General features: G+C 42.4%; 1 protein-coding gene across 1 annotated transcript in view; it reads right to left on the reverse strand.

The window, feature by feature from the left end:
- Window positions 1–4,164: 4,164 nt before the first annotated feature.
- The window catches only part of SLC9A4 (solute carrier family 9 member A4), a gene marked incomplete at both ends in the record, with an annotated part of 38,979 nt that continues 15,212 nt past the window's right edge, over window positions 4,165–27,931 (reverse strand). The window contains 9 exons of the mRNA XM_082334350.1: window positions 4,165–4,466; window positions 8,630–8,717; window positions 9,485–9,616; window positions 11,615–11,711; window positions 17,636–17,797; window positions 20,120–20,190; window positions 21,540–21,626; window positions 22,783–22,985; window positions 27,137–27,354. Of these exons, the coding sequence (XP_082190476.1) occupies window positions 4,165–4,466; window positions 8,630–8,717; window positions 9,485–9,616; window positions 11,615–11,711; window positions 17,636–17,797; window positions 20,120–20,190; window positions 21,540–21,626; window positions 22,783–22,985; window positions 27,137–27,354 (1,360 nt within the window). The remainder of the gene's footprint in view (window positions 4,467–8,629; window positions 8,718–9,484; window positions 9,617–11,614; window positions 11,712–17,635; window positions 17,798–20,119; window positions 20,191–21,539; window positions 21,627–22,782; window positions 22,986–27,136; window positions 27,355–27,931) is intronic.

Consider the following 27,931-nt stretch of genomic DNA (forward strand, 5'->3'; position numbering starts at 1 on the left):
GGCAGCCCTGACTGCACGGTTGCAGACATTCCCAGTGGACACCATTCCCCCTGGAAGAGGGACCATGGCAATGCCTCCTTTCAGTGCACTCTGTCAAACGGTATTTCTGGAGGTCGCAGCTTGGGCGCTCCCTGCGCTAGCTGCTATCGTGTCCTGATTGCCGGCGCTCCCCTCGCTGATGTGTCCTTGATGGTAAGCTTTCTGAGGAAGAGATTCTCCTTTTACTATGTGTTCCTACTTGCCTGGGATATTAGTCGAAGAGTAACAGCTGCAGCAAGAACAACAGGATCTAACAGTTAATCACACCATGCAATACATATGAAAGTATTGCCGGTTGCTCACAATGTACTACTGACCTTGATAACACCTTCCTTTTTTCTGCAATATTCTGTTTGACAATTGTTGCTTTTACTATTAAAATATTTTCCCATTATGAATGTTCTTCTTATTGTCTTATTTTTCTCATTGGTCAGCATGTTCTGTTCAAGTGTATCTCCTGTTTTCTCTACTGTTGAAGGTACCAGCTATTCATTATTATTCCTTCCTGAAACTTACCTGTCCTGCACTATCCTCCTGCCCCAAGGAAATAGTCTTAATTCCCTGAGTTCCTATTTCCTCTCTGGATTTTGAATAATAATTTTTCACCTTCTGGGCATGAGTTTCCTGTGCCAGTTCACCTTAAATCAGAATACAATTTAAATTCCCTAGTAAATAACACTGTACCAGTCTAAACAAAGGAGATCTTGAATTGACGTACCTTTGCAAATTATCAGCACAAGTTTCCTGGATGTGACCCAGGTTAAGGAGTTTAAGAAAACCCCCACACATGAGGACTTAAATCCACCAGCAGTGGATTTAAATTCATGCCCTAAACCACTTCAGTTTTCTTTACGGACCAAGCCTGAGAGCCTATAAACACAGAGTAAGTTACTTGTAGTGAAAAATTGCTGTAGTTATTGCTATTTAAAACATAAGCAATATGCTTCTTTAAGGAGAACTCTTTTGTCCACAAGTATGAAACACCCGTGAAAAAAAAAAAAACAAAACACAGTGCAACTTCATATATTAGAACATATTTTATACTGGCATCTGCAGCATCACTTCTTGGCTAATGGCCAGCAAAACCATTAACAGCAACTAATGGCACAGAAGGAAATTTTCTTCCAGTCCTATTTTCTAATTGCTAGGAAAGAAAACTAAATATAGACTTTACAAGTTTGGGGGCCAGACTGCAAAAGCTGGAGAGCTCTGTTAACTTTGAGATGCTCTATGGCTTTACGCTCTCTGATGATCTGGCTCACTGATTTCGTCAGAGGAAAGATTAGGAATGAACCAAAAGAGGGAGATTTGACTCCAGCTATGCACTAGTTTTATTTGTATTTTAGAAAGCGTTAATAATTTTTCTCTAGTTCTAATATAGAAGGTCATTAGAAATTGAATGCTTTGCTCCCTGCTTACAATGGGTAATTACATAAATGCTCCACGACTTTTATCATGTTTAGTAAAGATTTTGGGAGTCAATTTTAAGCATGCCTTTCAAACATACCCTGACCAAATTGCACAGACTCCTTTTTCATGTTGTATGTCTAGTCCCTTTCCATGACACTCCAGACATCCCATTAACCTCCCTCATCTCATACAGTTCGTATCTGTCCAGTTCCCCCAGGCAATAAGTTGATTAAATCTTCTTAAAGAGGAAATGCCGAGTTTGCAGCTCACAGTAATTTCTCTGTTTAGTCTCTCCTATGCCTCCCTTTGAAGACGAGACACTATCCCTTCTTCACCCTCCTCTCAGGTTTCCGGTTTCCCTTCATCGCTGTCCTCAAGGATTGCCTCCAGTTCACATCGCCCACCAGCCCATTTTGGAGCTCCTGCCCCCTCCCAACTCTGCCGTGCAGAAGCAGGTCCCACACTTCTGTCACCCCACTCCATGCACCTATGTCAGCTCTGTGGCCTAAGGACCACGTTACACAGGCACTGATTTTGCCCTCAATTAAATTTCATATGGCAACTGGGTAGCTCGCAGTGCAACTTAAGACCCGATTTTGTACGATAATTCTTTCTCTTAAAATAATGTTTTCATTGAGGTTTATGATATGTCAATATTACTTGCTATAGGATTAAGATCTGGTACAAAGCTTTTATTTAAAATCTACATGGAGCACTTCCTCTTTTGGTGGAGCTGGGTTGATTTGTTGATTTTCAGGTACAGAACTTCATTGCTCATTCAGTGTTGGTATAAAAGCCAAATCCTACCCTCTTTTAATAAGTGCCACTGCTTTCGTAAAAGGAAGTTGTATAGTTTCTCTGGCACAATGAGGAAATGCAAAGAGAACTTAAGTTTCATAAAGCTTTGTACAATTTCAGTACAGATGATTCATTATGACCTGCTAAACATAAAAGCTGTAAACATGAGAAAAGGGCAAAAGGGGCTTTTATTATTTTCCTCTGGTGGCACTTTTCCAATTTGTTAGTTTAGATGCTACCTGTCCTGAATCAGAAATCCATTGGAAGAAATGTGAAGTCATAACTTACACTTAAAAGATTTTCTGGACCAGGACATACAAGTGCTTAACAGTAATATAAAAAAGGTAAACATAAAGGTGGCACTGCTATCTCTAATTCTTACCTCTCTGACTCTTACAGTAGCATTTACAGACCTGGAGTTGTGCAGCTAAGCAAGCTCTGAGTGGAGGAAAGAGAGGGAAACTCGAAGAGACCATGACTGAACTTGGTGCATTTCTCAGCTGTACATTTGAGTTTAGTGCAGCTATAAGGGTAGGTTTATGGACTTTTGGACTCAAATCATCCCTTTGGATAAAATCAGCTCACCTACAGTTTCAAGACACAGATGACAGTGGCAATGCTGCTTCCATTTTGCAGAAAAGAGCTCCATCAGAGGAACTAGGTATCTGGGATTTTAGACTTTATCCAAAATTACTCAAGACCATAGCTTCTTGCTTCCCCCACCACTAGGGAGACCCACCATTGAGACTGGAGCACGGTCGCACGGAGCCAGTTGGAAGGGAGCTCAGCAGGAAGGCTGGGAGGTCACAGGCTCCAGTGCACGTCCCCCTGGTTACTTCTGCTTTTTTTTTTAGCAAATGCTTCTCTGTACAACAGATAGGCAGACACCCTACAAAAACCTGGGAGCAAAACACAGGACGCTTCTTTCATCCTAGCCAGCAGGCTACAAAGTTAGGCTCCCTTTACCTATTGTCCCAGTTTCTTGCTCCCTATCTGCAGTACGGGTCCAGCTTCAGTGTGCAGAGCAGTCCACTGATTTGGGCACCCTCTGGCAAGGTGGGAGTAGGGAATGGTTAGATGCTCCACAATGAAGCCTCCCATGTGCTGAACCACAAGAATATTGTGTACATTCTTGCCATCCCACACTCGCAAATAAAAGGCATCCTGACAGCACCCCTGCCTGAAGAGTCCTCTCTGGATTTGTGTGTACCAGGATGCCTCCTTTATTCATCCAAAACAACTGTAGGTGGGTGATAGGTGTCTACATGCTGAAACTGGTTGAAGTAACAGGAGTTATGGACCATCACAGCAACTGACTTTAGGCACTTTTGCAGAGCCAAAACCTGAGATGCCAAGAGATTCCAAAGTGCTGAAAGTGTCCACTGAAGAATACTTTTGACTTAAGTACCCCTTTAGGCATCTTCAGTGACATTTAGGTGCCCTAAAAATGCCTTTCTTTTTTTAACTCTTTCCTGGAATATCTCAAATACTCTGAGGTCAAAAGCTCTAGACAGTTGGTTGAAGTTACCAATCATGTTTCAAGCATGTCCTTCAGTGTTTCTTTCTTCTGGATTTAGGTCATAGTACAGAACAGAGGAAGGCAATATCAGCTTCCACACATAGCAATGCATGTGCCCAACTATTGTCATTTAAATCCATGTCCAAACCTCTACAAAGATCATGTTCCCCTCTTTCCTGCAGTGTTTTCTTGGAAAGAAAGCTTGATATAACCATAGAAGAATTTCAGTCTTCTCCAAGCCAGTAAGTACCTTGATACAGCACTTGAAAGTGATACGAGAAGAAGTGCACTGGTCCCAAAAGGAAAATTGTGGTTTGCTTCATATAAGAGCTTTGTTATTTTCTCTGGAGCAGTGCACAAAGGGCCCTAGAGATGCAAACATTGCTCTTCTCTGCTCCTCATATGGCTAATGGCCTGGCTGGTGCCATCCTTTCTGTCTCTTCTTCTGACTCATACGCCTCTACTTCTCCCACAGTGAATCGAGACTTTGGCATTAGAGCTAGATTGTCTGCTCTGGTGAAACGATGCTGGCTGATTGAATTTCCTCTTCGACCTGACAGTTCGGGTGGGCCCGCTCGTCTATCCAAGCATGTCATTGGAATCAGCTCTTCCCGGCGGTGCTTTGCTTCGAGTGGACGTAGTCGGGGCTGGGGTCTGAACATTACCGGGTGGGCAGCATCAGAGACACTTCTGTGGTGATCTGAAGGAAAGCAGATAAAGAATTCATATTTTGAAGAAGAGAAAAGAGAAACACCATGGTATTAGCAAGGACAGTTAAAGGGTATTCAATACGATATAGCATTACGGTTTTAAACCCTGGAACTGAAGCACTTTAAATAATTGCTATAGAACAAGAGAGCAGTCAAGAACTAAAAATAACCCGAAATTTTTATTTTCGTCCCAAAGCTGATGTTTAAAAGATTTTTTTTGATCTTGCCTCTCCCTTGAAAACCCATCGAATAAGCACATTTGGATATGTTTTAGTGCCTCACAGAGCTGCTCAATGCCTTCACAGGGCAAGAGTGCTCCTTTATGTAGCTTCCAATTTTCTACAAATTTCACAAGTATACCTAGCACCATGGTTGAAAAGCATTGTGAAACCCACAGCAGAAGACAGAAATTGACCAAGGAGAAGACTCTAGTGCCACTGAAAATCAAGTTTACTAGTCACCTGTGATTAACAACTGGGAAGAAAACAGTTTCACCTGAAACTAGGAGTTTGACTCTAGGGCACTTTGATTACATTGGGTGTGTCAGACCTGCTCCTACCAGCTTTCTTTGCCACAAGTACACAATAAAAATTTGCCTGCAGTAGGCCAATAACTGGCTCTCTCATTCTGTTGAGTTTCCACAATATACTTTTTTATTGTTCTTAAAGCCACTTGCAGTCTGACTATGCACTAGCAAATTAGTTAATTTAAGAAAAAGCTCATAACAAGTTAGAAGGTTTTGGGACGTAAACACAAAGGTCCATGAATAATAAAATTAGACCGGTTAAAGCAGACATGTGTTTGGTATAGTCACACAATCAAAATTTATCAAGTTATTGCAGCTTAATAACTATTAAATTATTTTAAGCTAATGTTTACTTCACAGTTGGCACAAGGTAAGAGCACATGCACCAGCACTTACCTCCACTGAACAGGGACACAGATTTGTTTAACAGCAAACCTGCTTCTGTTAGGCCATGTGGGCGTACCACACCATGAGCAATAAAATAGGATAGGTATTGTCAGATTTGAAGGGCTTCTACTTAGCCCTTTGGGGGCATCACTGTTACAAATTATGAATGTCAAAAGATAAAAATACTGTCAAAGAAATCATGCATTTTTATGAGTGGCAGAAAGAGCTGATAGGTGGCTTAAGGATCTATTTGTGGTCATTTCTGACCTCTTAGTTACTAAACCTTCTGCACATGCTATATATAAAGGGTAAACCAAGGTTGCAGGAGGATGCTTATTCCAGGAGGGCTTCCAGGCATAGACAGAAGAGGTGGCATTTATCTCTGTAAATGCATATGTTCATATATGAGGTTGTCATTCTAATTTCCTACATACCGAGTATTTCTCTTCTCGGTTCCCAAGTGCAATTCATCACATCCTAACACAGTATATGAGAGGAGTTTAGGGTGGCTTCCTCCTGCTGCAGACATTTAAAATGGTGAGAATAGCTACGCAATGGACCTAAGCTGGGGCCAGAAGCTCGACCAAGAAGTCTAATTATTTGGATAGATCACAAGGCAGGGCTCAAATTCAGGCCTAGCTATTAGTAAAAATGTACCTGCAGTCACTGCCTCAGGATTTACTCCTCTCACCACTGAAATAATGTGCCTGTCTGCTATACCAGGACTTGAAAGTGTCTGAAATGCTTTTAGGCCTGAGGCTGCTGTGTAGAACAGTTAAAGTCTTTTAGAAAGACACAAGTTCCCCCACCATGACGTCCCGACAAACAGAACAGAAAAGAATCAGCTGTATGGAAAAAAAAAAAAATCCCCTTGAGTAACTTTGATTTTCCCCTCTGAACAGATCCTATGGGTTTCTGTTCTGCTGCCATCACATGTGAGTGTCCAGCCCCAAGGGGATGGTTTGCCTACACAGATCTCTTTTGTTTTCATCTCTTTCAGAGTAAAACAGAAAGGGAAGAAAGAAAATAATTTTGCACCTGCAGGAAACAAACGTTGTTGTCCAAGTTTTTGATACAAAGATGAAGATTAAAAATATGGTTTCAATCACTATAGCTAATTTTGCCAGAAATACAAAGGAATTTTTCTAAGGAACACAAATGCATTTCAGGTTCACATAAATAAACGCAGAAATGAGTTAGGGAGATTGCAGATGGAGACAATGATGAACATTCAGGTATCCTAAATTCTATGTTTTCCCTGACACTGTCCTGCTGTGTTTCTGTGGGCAATTCAGTGTTGCTCCATCCCTGACCTTTGTCTCCTTACTTAGAGTGTAAGGGGAGATGGGTCTGCATTTTACTGCGTACATATGATAACCTGAGTGATACCAGTATTATTAAAGAAATGTTCATAGAGAGCAAGCTGGGGAAAGGGGAGAAGAGACCAGCTGCTTGGGGACAGATTCTGCCAGGATTTTTTGTTGGGTTATGTGATTAGAGGCTCATCTCCACAAACACAGAGGAGCCTCAAGGCACAAGGGCAGGCGGGGGAGCCCCCAATACCCCAGTCAGAGGAATGATCCTGAGCCCCTGTCCTGATCCATCATGAGTGTGATCAACTCCATGGGCAGGGTGAGACCCACCACGATGAGCCAACAGAGGGGCTCTCCCTAGGGTACCTCATAGAGTGAGGTGTGGCAGGGTACAGGGCTCATTATTGGGATGTCTGGGGAGAGCATTTTGGGATCATACAGGACTTATGATGGGATGTTTAGTGCAGGAACCAAAGGGAGGGAAAGGAAGGGATCTGGTAACTGGGGAGGAAAAAGTGCAGGAAAACAGAGAAAGAAGGGGATAAAAAGGGCTGCTCACATGAAAAAAGGGGCTGGTCAGTATATGTGTATGGCAATGCCCTGTGCCTGATCAGCACAGTCTCTCCTGTTTTCTCATTAAACTCCACTTCTGACTATTTTCCTGGGTGAGCAGCTCCCTATACAGCGTACCTGTGTGTGTGGAGGTCAGCCAGCAGCTGGAGGGACTGGGGTGCATGCATATTGTGTGGGTACGTATGTCAATGTGAAGTCACCAGCAATCACCAAGCCAGAGTAGCCATTGAGCAGGATAAGAGGCTTGGGAACCAACTGTGGGAGCAATCGTGAGTCTGGGACAGATGCTGGGGAGAGCAGAATGTCTGTGAGTTGACTACTGGAGGGGCAGGAGGTCTAGACCAGTGACTGAAGAGACCATGGCGTCTGTGGTTGGCTACTGGTAAGGCTATAATCCAGAGCAGGTACCAGAAAGACCTGTTTTCACATGTGTGTCCCTGTATGTGAGGAAGGGGAGACCAGGGGATCCAGGATCCCACTATGGGGAAGACCAGGTGTCCAAGGCCAGCTGCTGGAGGGATCTACAGTGCATGGGGTGGGGTGGAAGAGCATCTGTGTGTGTGTGTGTGTGTGTCTGTGTGTGTGCACGCACATGTGTGTAGTTCTGAGTACCAGCAGCTGCCATGGGGCTGTGTCCCCAGGGGCTCACATGCCCAAGTGCCACCAACTGGGGAGACAGAGGGTCCAGGGCCAGCTACTGGGCAGAGTGTGTGTCTAAGGCCAGCTACCGGGGGATTCAGATAGCAGGTATGTATATACAATTTTCCACTAACAGGCTATTGTCCTGAGCAGCCAGAGAGGGGACCAGGATGAGGCTGTTGGTGCAGTTTGCATTTGCATAAGTGCTGTGCCCTATCTGTGCTGCTCTGTGTGTCTGGCTGTACACTGAATTACAGTGCAAGGGGGTGCCTGTTAGAAATACTTGCTCAGCCTTGCTACCGGTGGGACCTGGGGGCATGGAGCTGCAGCAGCCTTGCTTCGACTGGGCTATGGGTTCAGCAACTTCTAACAATTTTGCATGCAATTGTGTCTGTGGGGCTGCAGGGAAGATAATTTGCTTTCTCCGGCTTACATGGATGCCCTCATGGCCAGGCCAAACTGCAGGAATCACTGGAATAATTTGTGCAACAGGGAAAAAGAGAAAACTAGGTGGTGCTGGAACGAGATAGAAACTGCAGCAGTAATGACCATATAAACAACAGAGATAAAAAAGATAGGAGAGAAGGGTGTAGCTCATTTAAAGAGGCCAGGGACTTCCATGGGAGTATTCATTTAGTATTGTTAAATCCACTGAGCAACTGGCCAAGTTTCTTTCACTGCTGCAGTAGAATACAGAGTAAAGCACTTCCATTACCTGTAAAAGTAACACGCCTGGCTCTTCGTCTAGTAGGCTGGCTGGGGCCCTGAGGCAAAGAGAGGTAGCGTATGCCCGTGGTACTAGCCTGTGTATGGAGACAGAAATGTGTTCAGTGCCCATGATTGCCTCCACAATTTGTACTTATTGGGTGGGATAGTTATATGCTTTTTCTGCTGTGCCCCTGCACCTTTACAGCCAAATTTAGAGCAGTGTGAATAAGATCAGTGCTTGGCTTGGATGGGTTGAACTCAACATCAGCTCCAGTGAAAATGTCTGTGTCTGATATAATAGCCCTAGTTTTTTTCTGCAGACAGTGGAAAGAAATATGTTCTTCTAAGATGCGCCTTTCCGATTTCAGGTGACAACTTCAAATAAAATTAATATACCCAGCAAGAACTTATTTCTCTTCCTTAACTGTGATTATCTCACCTATAAATGTCTATGCTATCCAATGCCTACATTTGGTCAGAAAAATCTTACTCTTACTGATCGAGAGCCCAAACTGTCAGTGCCAGGTGTCAAGGGCTTTGCATCAGGCCTTTTGTGAATCCACAAATTCACACAGCTGTGATTATACTATGTTTTGCACAGGCCAAAACAATGTAAGTTACATTATTTTACTACTACTACTACTTAGTAGCTGATTTCTGACCAATGTATAAAGGTAGAACATAAAAATGTTGCTGTCCACATGTTAAGTGAAGCTCTTTCTTCTTAGGTACTACATGAGGACATTGGGTAAAGTATCCATTTTAATTATTGCAAAAAGCATATAAAAATGTGTGTCTCTTTCCTTATTTACAGAGAAGCAGAGGCATTTTTTACACAAATAGTAGTTTACATAACAGGTACCGGTCCTCCCCAAGGTAAGCTGTTGCCCTTCCTGCAACTCTGCCTCAGGCTGTGCTGCCGACGGATGAGGATTTCTTGGGCTTGTTTCTCATTTGTGTTGGCAGGCAAGTTGTGTCGGCTGTATGTTGGTGCCTGAAACAGAAAATGCACCCTGTTGATTCTCTTTGCACTTGCAATGCTAATGACCTTGCGCAGTCTGGTTGATCACAGGGCCAAGGGGACACCTGACTCACCACAGCTCTCTTTGGTATTACATGGAAAAATGCAGCCTCACACTAACCTCACTCCTGCAGAGCAAGATGGGAGGAAGTGCGAACACAGCTGTAAGTCTCAGACCTCAAGGGCTACGTTTTGGTGCCATTTTTGATAGACTCATGCCTGCTCGAAGTGTACCATAAAAATATACCCACCTACACAAGGCTGGCAACGTCTCTGGGCTTGCCCTCCCTTTGTCAGCCCTCTTCGTGATCACGCAATTGGGAGCTACAGATCTGCGGTAGGTCCCGAGAAAGAGACAGCTGGTTAACCCACCACTGAGCCTTGGTACTAATATTACTGAGCCAGGAGCAAGTTGCAGATGTACCCTGGAGCAAAAGACTATGGTAAGAAGAGTACATCTCCAGAATGAGATGCACAGCTGGGTTTCCTTTCCATACTTGGACAAACTACACCTTAACATTACCCTAAAACTCAGCATCTTTCAGGACAAGTTTTTTAATTTATTGCATACACCTTGTGAAATAAGGGAAATAATTAGCTGCCTTAGAGAGAAAAATTCCCTTAAGCTTATAAACCCTCTTAAAAAGCAGAATCTGATCTCAGTCTCACTTGCAAGGGTCCTTGTGAAGTTGGTCTGGTGAGCCAGAGCATCACCAGGCCTTCAGAGTTGAAAGTGAAGTGTTAGAACTGGCATTATTTTCCTTCCAATCTTTAATTTCCAAAAGCACACAGTTCTCAATACCACATAGGAAGTGACTGGCACAAATGGTCATTACTGTAATTGATTTTGAAGAGAGAGAGTTCATTTCAGTAATCTAAGAGGCAGCCATATATGCAAATCGTTGCTGGTAAGATAAGAAATTAATATCATAAGGATAATTGGCCATGGCAAATCAAACAATATTAGGAATTAATATCATATTAGTAATGACACATTTAAATGAGCAGGGCCTAGCATTTTCTAGTAAATGTGTGCTACACGAGTTAGTCCCGTTTATCTGCGTAATTTCAAGGTTACTGCAATATATCCTCTGCCACTCATTGCTGTAGGAGATCACTCAGCTGTATATTCTGGGCCCGAGATTGGATTATTATACACTGGGCTGCATCAGAATCAGTACAGATTTCTTCAAGCCAAACCCCTACGGTGGTATTATCACCCCCACTTTATGGGGGAAAAAACCCCAAATGTGTACAGTAAAGCTCCAGAGGAAGTGGAATTCTTTTTTTTTTCCTCTCTCCTCCTGTGGCGAGGGTAAACTGTTGCTCCCACGCAGACCGAGGGTTTACCAGCCTGACTCTCAGCTGCTTTTGGGCTACGCAATGTTTACCGCCACCGGTCCACCCGCCTCCACAGAGGAGTTTCACTGCTGCTGGCGGCCTGCCAGCCCGCCGCCTCCCACGAAGCCCTGCATCCCTCCCCGGCTGCCGGGCAGCCGGCCGCCCAGCGCCCGTCCAGGCCGCAGCCCCGGGCGGCCGCGGGGGCACGCAGGCCGCCCCGCCAGCCGGCCTCCACCGCGGGCCCCCAGGGAGAGGACCTGGCACCTCAGATCCTCCCGGGGAAGTTTGGCAGCCCATGGAAAGCGGTTTCTGAGTCACAGGGAGCTGTGCAGCGAGGGAAGCCTGACCTCTACAGCTCAGTCACAGATTTTCCTGGCTTTTTGCTGTGAAAAGCTGACGGAAAAAACCTGCTTTCCTTTTTTTTCCAGCCGGCAGCGAGCCCTGAGCCAGGGCTCCTTCCCTTTCTTCCCTTCCCTGTGCAGCTCCGGGCTTGGAGCAGCTGCAGGCCCAGGTCTCGCACCGACCCCAGGGCCGGTCCTGGCACCACCACCCGCCCCGGCTGTGGCACGGGGAGGGCAAACAAGAGCTTTCAGACTGCAAATAGCGCGCGATAGCGGGTGGCTTACGCACCCTTTGTCGCACTTGGTATAGATTATGTGCCAGGACATCTCTCATGGACTCCACCTCTGCGGGCAAGAGCCTATGCACATGCCGATTTCCACCACTCCTGTAAATAAAAGAGAAGTTTAAATATGATATTAATGAATTGATTAAATACTATTCCCATGAAATGATGCATGATCTATTTTTAGTGCTAGAACAGAAGGCTACGAAGAGCCTTTCAGTGACCAGTAACACCACGAAATCATCCAAAGATGAATGAAAAATATCAGATTTTGCTCTTTCTCGGGTTTTGTCAATATACTGGGCAGTCAGAATGGGCCCTAAGCCCTCATATAGCTGGCAGCAGAAACTCTCCTTTTCTTTCCGAAAGCTTCATGAGGAAGTTCGAATTTAAGGATTAGATTGGGCAACAACCAGGTGTATGCTCAGGAAGGCACTGCAAGTTTCCTCCTCTGTCTGAATACGTTCTTCAGCATGGTCTAGCAGTCTGGGCCTTGCAGTCCTACTGCTTTCAACTCCTTTGAGAAAGTGCAGTAAATCCTTAAGAACTAAAACACATGCCAATTAAGGAGTCCGAGAGACCTGCCCTGTGGTGAGGAGAACGTATAGGGTTTCCTTGCTACTGAGCCTGTTTCTCCATTTAAAATGAAAGAACTACCTAAAAGATAGTCATCTTCGTATTTTTAACAAACTGTGACAAGAAGCCCACAGTCACTTGTAGCTGCCTGGCTTTTTCACTAGCAAAACAATGGAGGAGGGCTGCTGTGAAATGTTAACTGGTTTTGCTAAATCGGTCAATCTGAGTGAGAGTTAGTGTTCGGCTGAATTCCCACGAAGAGAGAAGAAATAGATAGTGATCATCCAGGATGAATCAGTCTGAGTTCATCTTGTTGTTTCTGGTTTTTTCCTTTCTCCATTTTCCTTTCTTGACTCTTTTTAAAAAAATGGAATTGCAAATCTTTGTTCTCAGCTAAATGATGGCCTTAAAGTGTTGTCTAGAAATTGTGCAATTAAAGAATGGATTATGATCAATGTACAGTATTGCCAAAGCTTTGTATGCATTTATTTTGTACTCCATCTAAAATAAATTAAAAACCTTTAATGGCAAAGGAAGTTGGATTCAAGCTAAACTGAGATTATGCTGTAAGCATAGGAAAAAGGTTGGAATTTGCAATTACAGCTAATTTAACAAGATTACCACTCTTTTGTGCTATAATCTAATGTGAACATCTTGAAAACTTGTAGGACCATCATGAGCTGCCTGGATTCTACATTTTACTGCCTCTTACTATTAAGCAGACAGTGAGCACTGGTGGTCTGGCCCTCGCCAAAGTCCCTGGAATACAAGAATTAATTCCTGATACATTTCAAAGTTTCAAAATGTGTTTTCATTCTGCATCAGACCAAAACTGAGATCTGCCAAATTTTTCATGAAGTAAAAAGAAAGAGAAAAATTGACAATAGGTTAAGGGGTGGCGTTAGAGGTAGGGCTGGAGTAACCAATAGGTTAAGGATCTCACGAGTGACCCATGAGTCTACCACTCAGCTATTGGCAAGCCAGAGTGACAGAAAAGGACTCCCTTTCTGGATTTGACCAGAAATCTTATCCTGGCCCTGGTAAATCCTTCCCAACAAATGTTTAATTGACATTCATTAACTCAACAACAGCAACAACAACAAAGGTAGGTATTTACCAACAAGGAAAAAAGACCATCACCACTACCCAATTCCAGGCCATCTGGATGGGTTGGTTGGTTGGTTGGTTGGTTGGTTGGTTGGTTTTTCACTTGCTTTCAGCTCTCAGGGATAGCACCGAGAGGATCCAGGGATGCCACCAAGTTTCCAGGCTTAGGTGTAATGCACCTTTATTCCATACTGGGTCTGGCATGTCCCAGGCTGTGGGACATCCCACGTATGCTACTTTCCACAGCAAGGAAACCAGTCTCTTTGCTGTCAGCAGCCCCAACTGCCGTCCCTTTGGACAACAGAGAGACCCTAGGTACACCTGGGAAAGCAAACACAAGCACAGCTCCTGAGGACTAATGGCAATTTAGCCTATCAATGAGTAGTGGTATATAAAATGCAGGCTTGGCTCATTTGTGTAATGCAAATCAAACTGACATGGCTGATGCAAGCAGCTTCGACATCGCAGGGAATAACTGTCTCACTGGTCCGTGCTTCACTGAATGTCTCCACAGGGTCTTTATACCTTACAGTTGGGAATAAATAGGGGAAAGCAGCTAAAGAGGGGAAAGCAGAAATCCACTGGGAAGACGTCAGATCGTCTCTTTACTTTTCCAGTTACATACCTGAGCCCCTCCACATGCCAGCACAGAAGTGGCCAGTCCTAAGTCATTTAAACGCTTATCATTTTGCTCTTAAAGTGACTTAAATAGAATAAATAAAATTCCCTGGGTTTTAGCTGAGCTGGGAGAGCGAGAAAACAAATAGCATGAAGATAGTCTCTATTGTTTTGGAGCACAAATAAACAATGTGCATTCTTTTTATGGGATTAGATATTAACCCACCCAACTGATAACAACGCACAGGTATGGTAACAAGGAACAGATTGCTTTTACATTTTGCAATATACAATACATTAAAAAAGAACTTTCAAAAAAACCCAAACAAGTTTGGTATGTCACCAAACCCATAAACCAATCCTTACTGAAACTATTTCTTTGTTCTTATTGAAACTGCCAGCATGTTACAACAAAGCACAGCACAGGACATACATTTGTGAAGAAAATACTGAAATTATAATATGCCCTGAAAACTGATTGTCTCTCTGTAATGAGTACCATGACCAGTATCTCTTTCTTCTTTAGACATGGAGATAGTTGATACATGGAGGAAATCAAATGCCTTCCACAAACCTTGTAGGATTATTTTTTATATAATATATATAAAATTTCGAGCTTTATGAACTCTCCACCAGTCTTCACTAGTCCTGTGAAGGAAGTAACATTCATCAGGCACAGCTCTTGCACAACTGCACCACCACAAATGACAACACGGCACTCGACTCTGATCTGTACTGTATTGATACATTGTAAGATTTACTCTTACCAAAGTCAGTATTGCAGTAATATGAAGCCAGCGTTAAGTAAGCTCAGCATCAAACCATCTCTCTCTAATGGGCATATTTTCTCCAAAAAACAGCCATACAAACACAATTTTGATAATATCTGCTTGGCTCTGTTTTTGCCATTTCTGTCCTTATTTCTAAGGCTTCTATTCTCCAGAATATCATAACAAAATGCTGTATTTTCATTCAAATGTGGATTCTTTGTTGCACAGTCCATGGGCAAATTTCTCCAGTCTGCACTGGAAATACTTACTGCATATTGGACACCCACTCCACCTGCAGGAATCACACCAGCATGAATACAATTTCTGAGAATAATGCTAATTCAGAGTGATGGAGATCTGCTTTGATTGTTATAGAGCATTTCCCCTCGTGTGCCTAAAGGCTGCAGAACTGATCAGAAGTGCTAGTGAAAGAGTTTTCTCACTACTCTGGCACTGCAAATATTGCTTTACATGCCATACATTGGAATTTTATTCCAAATCTCCACTTGCTCATGGCCAGATTTTTGTATCCTCACTGAAGAGAGGGACTTTAGGTCCAAGCTATCTCAATGATAACAATCAAACAACTTACAAATACATTTAGAAACCTTTTAGTCTTAAGCAGGTTCACTTAATTGCTCAAGAGAGTGGAGATATAAGAACTGCTGCATTGGCTCAGACCAAAGATGCAACACCTAGCTCACTATCCTGTCTCCTCCAGTGCTCAACAGCAGACACCTATCAAAGAACAGAGCTGGGAAAGCACATATTTTCCTAGAACACTCTCACAGCCTCCAAGAATCAGCATGTTTCTGAGCCACAGGCTGCACTTTGTTTTTTGAAGTTGACACTTCATTTTTAAAAAGGCTGTCTCAGTAGGAAAATCATCAGAGGTTGATGCACAGTAAAATTCAGTTATAGCCAGAGTAGAGCTGGCAAAAATTAGTCCATCGTATCACCTGTTTATTATAGAATATTTTTCAATCTAAATTGTCAACTCAGGAGAGAATTTCTGAACTACGCTGAAGCAATTTGTCTTATTTTCTCTTTCCTTCAAGAAAAGAAGAGGAATGTGGTTTGATTGCCATAGATTGCCTACCAACCTTGCACATTTTCCCTTGGCTCAGAACAGTTAAGGGAATACAGCAGACAGAAAGGAGCCTGATAGACGCACAATCTTTTTTAATATCATTCATTCAGCAAAGAATGATTTAGAAAGAAAAGGGCTACGTCTTATGCTGCATACTGACATCAGTTTCAAGAAATCAGATGAATCTTGACATGATTAAACCAACATTTCAAGACAGATTTTTATTTAACATCCAGTTGGTATTTGGACTTTCTGGTATGGGTTGAGATGATCATTCAAAAAAGAAAATATGCTGCGCCCTGCCAGAGGTTGCTGCAAAATGGAGAGGGGTTGAAGGATGCAGCAGCAGAGAGCAGGCGGTAGCAGCAACAGTGGCCAGCGGGAGCCCAGGAAAGAGTTTGTGAGGGCAAGTGCCATTAGCAATACCCACACTCTGGACAGTGGGTTGCAAGGTGAGGATAAAGACATGCACAGCAGTTAAAGTATGCAGGAGTGCAGATTTGTACAGACTTTTCTCCTAGAGGATGATTCCCTCAGTGATGGCTCTGGAGATCCCACCAGTTTTCTCCCCTGGTCTGTCTGATGCCAAGTTGCATTACTGTTTCATAGAATCACAGAATCATAGAATGGTTTCAGTTGGAAGGGGCCTTTAAAGGTCAATCTAGTCCAAACCCCCTGCAATGAGCAGGGACATCTTCAACTCAATCAGGTTGCTCAGAGCCCCGTCTAACCTGACCTTGAATGTTTCCAGGGATGGGGCATCTACCACCTCTCTGGGCAACCTGTTCCAGTGTTTCACCACCTTCACTGTAAAAAATTTCTTCTTTATATCTAGTCTGAATCTACCCACTTTTAGTTTAAAACCATTACCCCTTCTCCTATTGCTACAAAGCCTATTAAAAAGTCTATTCCCATCTTTCTTGTAAGCCCGCTTTAAGAATTGAAAGGCCGCAATAAGGTCTCCCCAGAGCCTTCTCTTCTCCAGACTGAACAACTCCAGCTCTTTCAGCCTTTCCTCATAGGAGAGGTGTTCCATCCCTCTGATCATTTTTGTGGCCGTCCTCCAGACCCGCTCCAACAGGTCCATGTCTTTCCTGTACTGAGGACTCCAGAGCTGGACGCAGTACCCCAGGTGGGGTCTCACCAGAGCAGAGTAGAGGAGCAGAACCACCTCCCTCGACCTGCTGGCCACAATTCTTTTGATGCAGCCCAGGATACGGTTGGCATTCTGGGCTGCGAGAGCACATTGCTGGCTCATGTCCAGCTTTTCATCCACCAGTACCCCCAAGTCCTTCACTGTAGAGCTGCTCTCAATGTTTAATTGAATGAATTTGGTATGGAAGTACCAAAATATGGCAAGACAGTTTGAGGGACTGCAAACTAAAGTAGAAAAAATTGCAAATGCTACAAAGAAGTCTGCTCTCAGCACAAATTTGTGATTGGGATAATGGAGTCAGGACCTGTTCTCTAAGCTCTCCTGCAGGTCTCTCAGCACCTATCAGTGATGAGCAAAACCCACTGGCCGGGTAAATGACAAGTACAGCCACCTTGAACCACTGCTGTGATTTAAAGCAGCCAGAGTGGCTTCTGTGACTGACTCATGGTTCCTCTTCAGAACTGCCCAGTATTGAAGAGAAACAGAGAAAATGTCCCTGGTTTTAATTTTCACTCTGTGAACAAAGAGCCAAAGTGCAAATATGGTGAGCACTAAATTGCCAGCACAAACCAGCAACTTCTCTTTTTATAACTGGTTTTTTTTTCCCTTACATTTCTATTGAAGTCCTAAAATTCCTTGGGTATTTCCTCATTTTTGTCCCTTTCCTTCCTGTCCCTACTCTGCAAAGGGTCAGGAGCTCAGTACTTACTGCAAAGAAGCCATGGATGGTTTTGAAATTTTCATGCCACTCTCAGCCATCTCAATGGCCAGTTTTATCTCCATCTTTTTGTACAATGACACAATGCTGGATTTGGGCTGGTGTTCCCGAATTAAGATTTTCTTCAAATACTTATTGTCAAACTTCTTAAATCTGCAAAAGAGATATTAAAATCAAAGTGTAAAAAAAGGAAATGTGTTTTTATTTCTGTGGTACAAGCTGATCTTCATTCAAATGCACACATATATAATTCAGTGGTGGAAACTGAATCCAAATTGGAGGCATCTGTGGACTCCTGAAGGCCTAGTGAGCGGAGACCTTTAGGGGGACATTTGGCATGGTCTGCTGGTCGACAGAGATTGCAAAGCCCACCAGACAAAAGAAAGAAACAATCTGCAATCAGAGCAAAAAAAAGGGCTGGGTGTGTGTTTGCATATAACACCGCCACATTTGTCAGAAAAGAATATGGCCAGTCTCCACGCTTTTGTACAAATGTTGTATTCTAGTAGGGCATAACAGCAGCAGCTGCTCTTACAGTAATCCTGGCCTATTCAGCCAGCCACCAATGAGGCTCTAAATGGCCCAGCAGTTACAGTAGTTTGGGCCCATTATGTTGCTGATAATTTTGAATCCTGACAATCAGCGCAGAGAAAATACATTTCTTTGTATTCTGAATAACAGAGAAGTTGAATGGACCACAAAATACTATGTGCTCACATGCTGCAGATTGTAAAATATTGCTAATGTGTGGCATAATTTGAATGTGAATGTGTGTGTGCGCTTTGAAACAGGTATGTGCTTTCAGGCAGACGTTTAGCAGAACAACAGCAGATTGTCTTATATGTTTCTTTCAAAGGTGCAGTTTACCACAGCAAGGTAATGTGCTCCACAATGCTAGGAAAAGCACTACAGAGTTTGTACATTTTTTCTTAACAAAGGCTAGATTTTATACATTAATAGCAGAGATAGGTACACAAATGTTTCCACTGGGATTAGAGCTCTTTATGCTTTTCTATGTAGCAGAAAGCCTCCTGGAGTGTCATCACTTAGGTAATTAATTCTGATATACATATGCTAAACATCTTTAAAGTTGCATAGAAAAACCTTTTAATACAGTCTTTTTACATTAAATGTCTTCGCATATGGTGTGTTTTTTGAATCTGCCCCTGAACTGAAACACTACATTTATGGCTAGTTTGGACAAAATTCTCTTTTCATAGCTGTTGGGTAGATGTTAGATAAGGGGATAACATTTTCTCACAGGTATGTGTAAATGCAGCTATTTCAATGGAATTACTGCTCCAACAGGGATTTGTTTAGCTTATTGACTGCACAGACAGTGGTGTGGTCCCAGCAGGTGTCCTGAAGCTATCTCTGTACTGTGAGAGACAAGAGGACATTTTAGCTTCTGGGTCCAGGTATGTGCCCTAGCACATTACATCATGACCCCTCATTGGGACAAGAACTGGATGCGAACCAGCTGTCTTCTTCCCACTCTTAATTCCTGATTTCCATAGGGAGAAACCCAGTCATGAAAGGAGTTGCCCCATGTCCTGACAGAGCCCTCTGGCTGGTTTACTGGGGTCCAGTGCTGAAAGATGAGACAGAGGACTCCAGCACAGAAGTCTGGGCATATCTAGGATAACTAGGGATAACTTTTAGCCCACAGCATCATAATAAGATGTTTGTGGGAAAGGAAGATTAGTCTCTCCCTGCACTTCCCTTCACATGCGCAGCGGTGGCCAACATGATCACAGCGCTCCCTTGGGGAAAAGGTAAAGGGAATGGCAGCTCAGAATGGCAGGTCTGGCTCTTCTGGGCAGTGCCTGGAAGAGCCAAAAAGCTTCACAAAACCACCTCATCCTGCTTATAGAAGACACGATGCAGGTCCTGCACTTCTGAGTGAAGACTAGCTTGAAAGTATCTGCTTATGCTGCTGGATATTTAAATTCAACCATTCCCTTCAGTACTCTTATTTTAAATATTACTGAATGCAAAGACCTGTAAGGACAGGTGAGTAATTATTATTGGATCTGTACTCACCAACAAAGGATCATATTTGCTGTGGAGGCTTACAGCAGAAGTCAGTGAACCACTGACAACTTATGTAGCTTCTGTTCTAAATCCAGACCTAAAGGAGCACTGCCATGGATATAAGATTTATGCCAAAGCTATGTGCACAGGCTGATGTCTGCAGCATGAGTTCCCGTACTATGTTTTTCTTTCAGAAGGCTTATTTTCTGCTTGTTTGTGCAGAAGCAATTTAGCAGGCAATATACGAGCACTGCACTTCCAAGAGGTAACGGTTACTCAGGAGTTCACTTTTGAAAAAGAGATATTGCACATGTCCCCAATATTTTTGTGCTATTTTAGCTTTATGGGGCACAACATTTATTTCTTATTCTATTTACCTATTGTATTTTACATGATAGATAGGTTATTTTATTATAGCAGGCTGCAATAAGAGATGCTTACTTATCTCTCAGCTGATAATGACTCCAGTGTCCACATATATCTTCAATACCAGCCTTCAAGTGATCCATCAACTGGAGAAACAAACATGGAAAAAAATTAAGTGGCCATTATGAGAAAATAATGTCACCACAAACATGCAATTGTTGACAAGATTTTGAGATTTTTTTAATTGGAGGGTGTGAGTTAATTCTGAAAGCATCAACATTTGTCTAAAAATCAAGGCAAAGATCCCACCGTGGCAAATCCTATGCTTGGCTGCAGTGGCAATATTTTGATGGAGGTAACAAGTCTGTCAGTCTGCTATCCTCTCACCATGACCCAGCAACATATAGGCCCAAGTGAAGGACTATGTCCAATGGAAAATGATACCAAACATCCAAATTGTTTGGTCCTCTTTGTCTACTGAGACCAAAAACTAAATTCTTGGTTCTGTCAACCAAGTTTCCCTTCTGCATGTGTGAGCTCCCCGAGAGGGGCACAGGGCCAGGTACCCCACACCTTAATCTTTGCCTTGACCGACAAGTCCTTTGAGGATTTTGCAAATTGTCATGAGACTGTTAAGTTCATCACTGCTAACTACCAGGATTTTCAGTCATCTTTTGTGTGTTTCTAGCATTATAGAAACAGACAGAAAAATGGCCAATTCTTACATACATATTTTTATAAGTGGTGCTTTTAAACGTAAATTCCTTTCAAGGTTAAGTGTAAAGGTTGAAATAGTAAGAATTAAATGCAATTCAAATTCAATTCAGTTGAGATGTTCTAATTTTGCTAATGTCTCTGCATGTGCTTAATTTTAGGGCACAGTGTTTCTGTTAATTTCAAACATATTCCCTATTGTGAAAATGAAAGCATGTACATATATTTTGTGTAGTGTTGTTAAGTCAGTTTGGGCAGCTTTCTGTTATTTTATGTAACGGTAATTTGAGAGCTAAAGCAAATGTTTGAGAGGGGAAAAGATCATTACTCAGAATAACTTGAAACTACATTTGCAGACCAATGGTTCAACTCATTTCAGTTCAATAAAATTTGATTAAAGACTTTTAAGGTGTCAGTGTGCCTAGAACCAGTCAAAAGATGGCAACAAAGGTATCTGACAAATCTAGCTGGGAAGGATGACGAGTACCTTTTGTAAACGCTACCTTTATGTTTCTGTCCTCCCATGGTCACAAGTATCAAGAAGTAAGGACCCTGCTACACCATGACACTTGTGGTATGATATTATAATATGATAGTCACTATGAAGATAAATAGATATCATATTTTAGATAATTAGGCTTAGGGTTTCCTCCAAATGTTGTTAAAAGCATTCAGTGTCCAAATCCACTGAATGCAAGTGCTACCAAATGCTCCATCCAGCTCTTTTGGAATACCGTTTCTCTTCTTTTTAGGATACCAGCTACTGATACAAAAAACTTACTCGCACATGAATTTCTTCATTGATAGACTCCTTTTTGTTGGTCTTTTTAACATCTAGATGTCTGACCAATGGTCCAATTGTGATTCCCTGCATTTGGAACAATGAGATGAAATGTTAATTATCATTTGGAAAAAACAGCAAGAAAGCAAAAGGATTTAATTTTAATCAATTAGGAAAGCTGTCTCTCAGACACAAGAATGATCTATTACTTGTATGGAGAGCTACAGAAGAGGATTAAAACTCAAAAACTTAAAAAAATATTACACAGCAGGTTTTTTTTAAGTGAGATTGTATTTATCAACATGTTTTAAGTATGTAAAGTAACCGACTTATTGCCAGCCTTCTTCAAAATAGCACTCACTTGAAAGAAAACATTATCTTTGTGAGATTCTTACTTGAAAATTCTTACTTCAGCATTTTCAGAATTAAATATTTTGGGGTTTTTTTTGTTTCACTTAGGAACCATTTTAAGCTGTTCCCAATTCTTTACTGCACTGCTACAGAATAGCATTTAAAAAGGGGAAATAGAAACAAAATGTTTTTTCTGAAACATTCTGGTGGAATCTAAGTGTCTAACCACAACTGCATAGTGCCCCATTGGCACGCTAGAGTATCTATCTGAGATATTGATATGGGAAAATACAGAACATGGGATGCAAGACCTCCAGAAGATCCAGTTCTTCCAAGTACAGCAGTGTAAGCCAAATGGAAAAAGCCAAACATCTGAAGTAGACACCTATCCTTACAAATCTGAATTATTTGCTTTATTTTTCTGTAATATTCTTTTAGAAAGGATTTCAAGATGTTCTCATTTGGTCTCCAAGATGAACGAAGATAAAAGTAAAAAATTCAAAATCTGTCATAGAACAGACATATTTTTTCTGTTCAGTTTGAGATACACCGCTAGTAGAGAATGATTCTGTGCTGAAGTGTAAAGTTAAAATGCTTCTTAATTTGGAAGCATTAGGAAGTGCATTTGGAGTGAACATGAGAGATTTTGGACACAAAGTGCCCTTTTCCCTGAATATTTTAGAAGACACAGGTTTTCAATACAGACTTTCTGAAAAAGTTATTTAATAATACCTAAAGAGCTCTGAAAGGGTACTTACACAGTGCAGTGCTAAATCTGGCCATAAAATACGATAGCTTGTCCTAGTTTAAGAGTAAATTCAATGCAGTCTTCACTATGAAGCTTTCAGTCACCTCTATTACATGAAAGAAATCCATTAAGAAATACACTTACCTGGATGAACACAGTGAAATATATAACTACAAGAGTAGCAGTAATGAACAATTTTTTTCTTGGGAAGAGATTCACTGGAAGCAAGAATGCAAGAGAGAAGCTGCTGGCTCCTCGAAGGCCACTGTAGGAAATAATGAGTTGGTCTTTGAAGGTGAAGGGATACGTTCGGAACTTGTTACTGATGTAGAAGAGAGCAAATACACCTAGGAAGGGAAAACCCACAACTATTATTAATCAAGGAGAAAAGGAAAATATTTAAAGCAAAACAACATCTTGGCTCAGGCAGCTATTGACAGGCCTTTCTTTTCGATTCTGGGTTCTTGTAGCTTCTCTTTGACCAACTGCTGAATCTGTTTTGTGTGAAATAATCTCCTAGAAAAGACTGTGGTTCCTAACTGCTCCAGGATTTAAATTCACTTATGCTGTTTAGAAGTGAGATTAGGGGAAGAGATTTACTTTCTATATTTATGTTGCACAGTTATTCTCCAAAGTATTCTGGAGACAAGACAAACCACTGGATGAGAGTTTTTGCTGTGCCTTCCCTTGCAATGTTTCCTGCTTTCTGCACAGTATCTGCCCAAAGTGTTTGAACAGTGCCTTACCAACAAGTCCTGTGGACAGGTTCACTGAAAGGTAAAGAGTAATAGCATTTTAATTTTTAATCCTCTGGCTTATTGTGTCTCTAATTCTCTGTTTATTTCTCAAATTTCATTTTGCTTTTAATGAAAGTTAAAATTAATTAGACAGCCTGTGGCTGTGTAAGGACTGCAGCTTTTCTTTATAGAGTACATTTAGCAATTTGCTTGATTTACTCTTAATCTTCTTCATCTTCTATAAGAAGCATGTATTCTATGTTTTGTGTGGAAACTGTTAAATTACTGAAGTAAAAGCTCATAAGTGCTGATAATTAATGGTGTTATTTTACACAGCTGTGACTGAGTGGACTCTTATAGGTAAGGCCAGTAGCAGTGTCCTGTTATGTAGGTTGCTGGATACCGCTTTATATAAGACCTTTTTTGGCTACTTATAACTATCCTAGACATCAGCTACTCAAACTGAAACTGCGTATGTGAGTTATCACCCTCAGGCCAATTCTCTTTACTTTATTCAAGCTTCAGAGAAAATGATGTAATCATTTTAGGAAACAAATTTAGCAGAAAATATTTCAGCCTTCCTCTGGAAAGCTCTAGCACTCCCCTTGGTGTTTGAGAGAAGGATGGACCTGTGGCAGCAAAATAGCTTTTGTGTCAGGAGACCACTTTTTCTGTCTTGATTGGAAGGGTATTCCAATATGGACTCCAAAAGTAAGCCTTTAAAAACTTAGAGGCCATGCTTTGTCCAGGAGTAGCAAGAAAATATTTAATTACTTTTTTTTTTTGCTGTCAAGACACAAGAATCATATCATCTCTACTGTTGAGTACTTATGTCATCCCTATATAATAGAGCTGTTCAGATGCACGTACTTGAACCTTCACAGGTTTCCCCTTTCCTCTTTTTCCTCTGGTTAAATGCCTTCCTCCAGGGCTCCCAGGCTTAAAAGTCAAAGGTCTTGAAATGTGTATGGGCTTTGAGAGTCAAGCCAACATCTTCTTCCTGCTCTGGTTTTCTTTTTGACTGAGGGATAAGCCACCTGACAGATTTAAGAAGTAGCACCTTAGTCTCAGATGTTTGATGCCAACACTTAGCTGGTCCCAAACGTTAGACTCAGAGTACTGTAGGCTGGAAAGGACTTTTGGAGGTCATCTAGTCCAAGTCCCTACTCAAAGCAGAGCTAATCAGATCAGGTTGCTCAAAGCTCCAGTCAAATCTTGAATGCCTTTAAGAATGCAGAGCTAGGCCACTGTTGCAATAATGGATCACCCTCATGTGAAGTAATGGGTTCCTACTGTCTAATCAGAATTTCCCATGTTTTAGCTTGTGTCTGTTGCCTCTTGTTCTGTTGCTGTGCACCTATGAGAAGTGTCTGGCTCCATCTTCTCTCTCTCCTCTGATCAGGTACTTGTAGAAAGTAAGATCTCTCCTGTGCCTTATCTTCCCCAGGCTCCATAGACTCAGCACTCTCAGACTCTCCTTGTATGTCCACTGCTCCAGCCTCAGACCAGGTTGGTGGCCTCTGTTGCACTTGATCCAGAACCTCCATGTCCTTCCTATGCTGGGGAGCCCAGAACTGGAGAGAACACTGTGGAGACAGCACACACTTCTACCAGTGCTGAAGAGAGGGGAAGAAACATTTGGCTGGACCTACTGGCTACACACTTGCTAATGTAGCCCAGGACACAGTTGGCCGCCTTTGTCACGAGGACATAATCCTGGCTTCTGTTCAACCTGTTGTCTAGCAGGCCAGGTCCTTTTCTGCAGAGTTACTTACTAGACTCCAAGCCTATACTGGTGCATGAAGTTATTCCAACCCACATGTAAGTCCTTGCATGTGCTTTTCTTGAACTTCATGAGCTGTCAGCCCATTTCTCCAGCCTGTCCAGGTCGCTTTGAATGGAAGCCATCCAGAATATTGACTGCTCCCTGAAGTTTGGTGTCAGCCACAAACTTGCTCAGTGTGCACTCCACTCCATCCTCCAGGCCATTAATGAAGACACTGAAACAATATTGGTCCCTGTACTGAGCCCTGAGGGATGCCATTAGCCACCAGCTAGACCGGTATTTTGAGGCCAGCAGTCCAGCCAATTCCCTTCCCACATTATCAACCACTTCAGTTGGCCAAAATCTGCTCTTTGAAGTGCAGGGTTGTAATTCTGCTGTTTGTCGGCTTGCTCACTCCTCTCAGGATCTTAGGATCCACAGTCTCATGGTCACTGCAGTTAAGGCTGCCCTCAGTCTTCACATCTTCAGCCATTTCTTCTTTGTGAGTGACAGAGAAGACAAAGCATATTCTCTAGCTGATTCATCAGCCAGTCTCCAGCAACCATCACTTGCCTTTTCCTCTCAGCCCCTTTTTGCCTTCCCCTTCAGGGCACAGCTGGCCCTGATGAATCAACTGACAGGTCTTGTTCTTCCTCAATACCTTAGCAGATGATGCAGGGCCAATGCCCAGAGATCAAGCCTGGGCTTTGTATGTAAAGGGAATATAGACAAGGGCTGAAGGCTGGAGGAGGTGGTGGCAGGCGCCCAATATAGATTTCTGCCCCACAGGATGCTCCACAAGGGCGTCTTTAGATTATAAATGAAGCATGGGGGAACTAACCTACTAACTTAGTTAGCCAAGATAGGTGCCTAAATTTCAGTGCTCAGAATATCTCCTCCAATGCCACCTGATGGAATATTTGGATTTCTCATTTTCCTTAAAAACATACATTTCTCTGAAAAATCCTACTGAAATTCAAAAAGAATGTTATTAAGATGGCCAGTTCAGGCACTCAGAAGTTAAAAAATGTCAGAAATAAGGTTGCCTGCATAATTGTATTTTTGGCCCTCTCATGTGTACTACTTCCAAAACATCTTTCATTACAAAAGCATTGTTCACTCATATTTTTATCTAAATTTAAGTGACAAATAACGGTGGCTAAGTAGGGTGTGTTCAATAATTCGTCACCTCTGCAGGAGTAAATGTGTTTGCTTTCTGTTGCAGCAGTTGTAACTTAACCTGATGCAGAATAGAGTATTCTTTAGGAGAAGATGAGAAATTGTGTCCCACAGCTCGTGTGACATCATCTCTAAACTGCACTGCCCATGTTGGAAGAATCTCAGTCTTGCAGATTAGGGAGCAGGAGACCTTTGCAGGAATGGGGAGATACTGTGTGTAGAAATGGAATAATTTCAAACAGGCACTCTTTAGCAGTTTAAAACTTCAGAGTTGACTTGTGAGGAGCAGTAGCATAGTGTGGTTGGCCTAGATACGGTATAAGGAAGGAAACAGAGTCCCTGTTCAGTCATCAGTGCTAATTTTCACCTTCCCTCTTTTTGAATGCCTCTGGCACTCCTGGCCCAGGACCTGTAGTGTTATAGCACCAGAAGTGTGGTGGTGTACATTATCTAATTAGTAAGTTAATTACAGTGTGCGATGAAATCATGAGCCTGGTTACCCAAGGGCATATAGTTAACTAAGATATAAGCATCTATATAGGCATAATCATGGTAATATTTTAATTTTGTTTAAAATATCTCGTTCTCACCTAATCATAAAGTCTGTGCTTGGAGATTGGCATTCAAATTTTTGGGGGGCTTTTCCCCCCTTTTTCTCCATGTGTAGATTTGTGAAATTAACTTGTCAGTAACATAAGCCTAGTAAATCCATTATTAAACCGGTTATGCCGGTCTGCACAGACTTTTCTAACATACCTTTGCACGAAAGGGTTTCTCTCAGAGGTGCAGAGAAGGTTGCCTGCAAAAGCTGACTTACTCAGTGTCCGCCAAACAAGGCAGAAGAGCAGAGTGAAGCAAATGAAGGCCCAGTTCCATTCATGGTTTTTCCCCACTGTAGACACTCCCATGAACATGAAAATCAGGGTCTCGCTGACACTGCTCAGCATCTTCATGAAATATTTTATTGTGGTATAGGAATTCTGGGAAACATTCTCCTCCACGTATTTTTTCATTGTCACTGCACACGCTGTCATCCTGTACCAGGCAAAACATCAGAGATCAGCCACAACCTGTTTTTCTTTTCATTTAAGAACAACCTCAGCCTTCATTACCTGCACTCTTTATCACCAGCCTCTGACCTTCCTAATATCAAGAAGCATTTTATTTCTTCAGTAACGTTAGCTATTTCATTAGATAGAAGAGCATCTTCATTTAGCTTTACAAATCCATTTTGCACACAGGAAAAAAGGAAGCAAACCAGTCAGCCTTCCTGATGAGAAAGTGAGGGTATCACGTTCGAGTTCAAAGTCCATTTTATCCTGAATGCCTAACACACAGCCACCAAGCATCAAATATTTGAGTCTCAAACAAAGGGCAAGTCAGTTTTGTACCAGCCTACAGACGGATTGGTTACAGGGACATAACCTGCCTCTTAGTGATCTTCTTCTTTGAGGTGGTGGTGGGAGAACATGGTGGTAGTCCTATGCCGGGGCCAAAGCTCCCAGCGGCTCCCTGCCAGCTGGCTGGCAGATCAGCAGGGCCAGGGTAAGCTTCAATGACTCTCCACCCATAGCAGCCCATTGCTGTACAGCAGGGGGAAATTCAGTTATCC

The sequence above is a fragment of the Platalea leucorodia genome (assembly GCF_965183815.1).
Source record: "Platalea leucorodia genome assembly, chromosome: 2".
Classification (NCBI taxonomy): Eukaryota; Metazoa; Chordata; class Aves; order Pelecaniformes; family Threskiornithidae; genus Platalea; species Platalea leucorodia.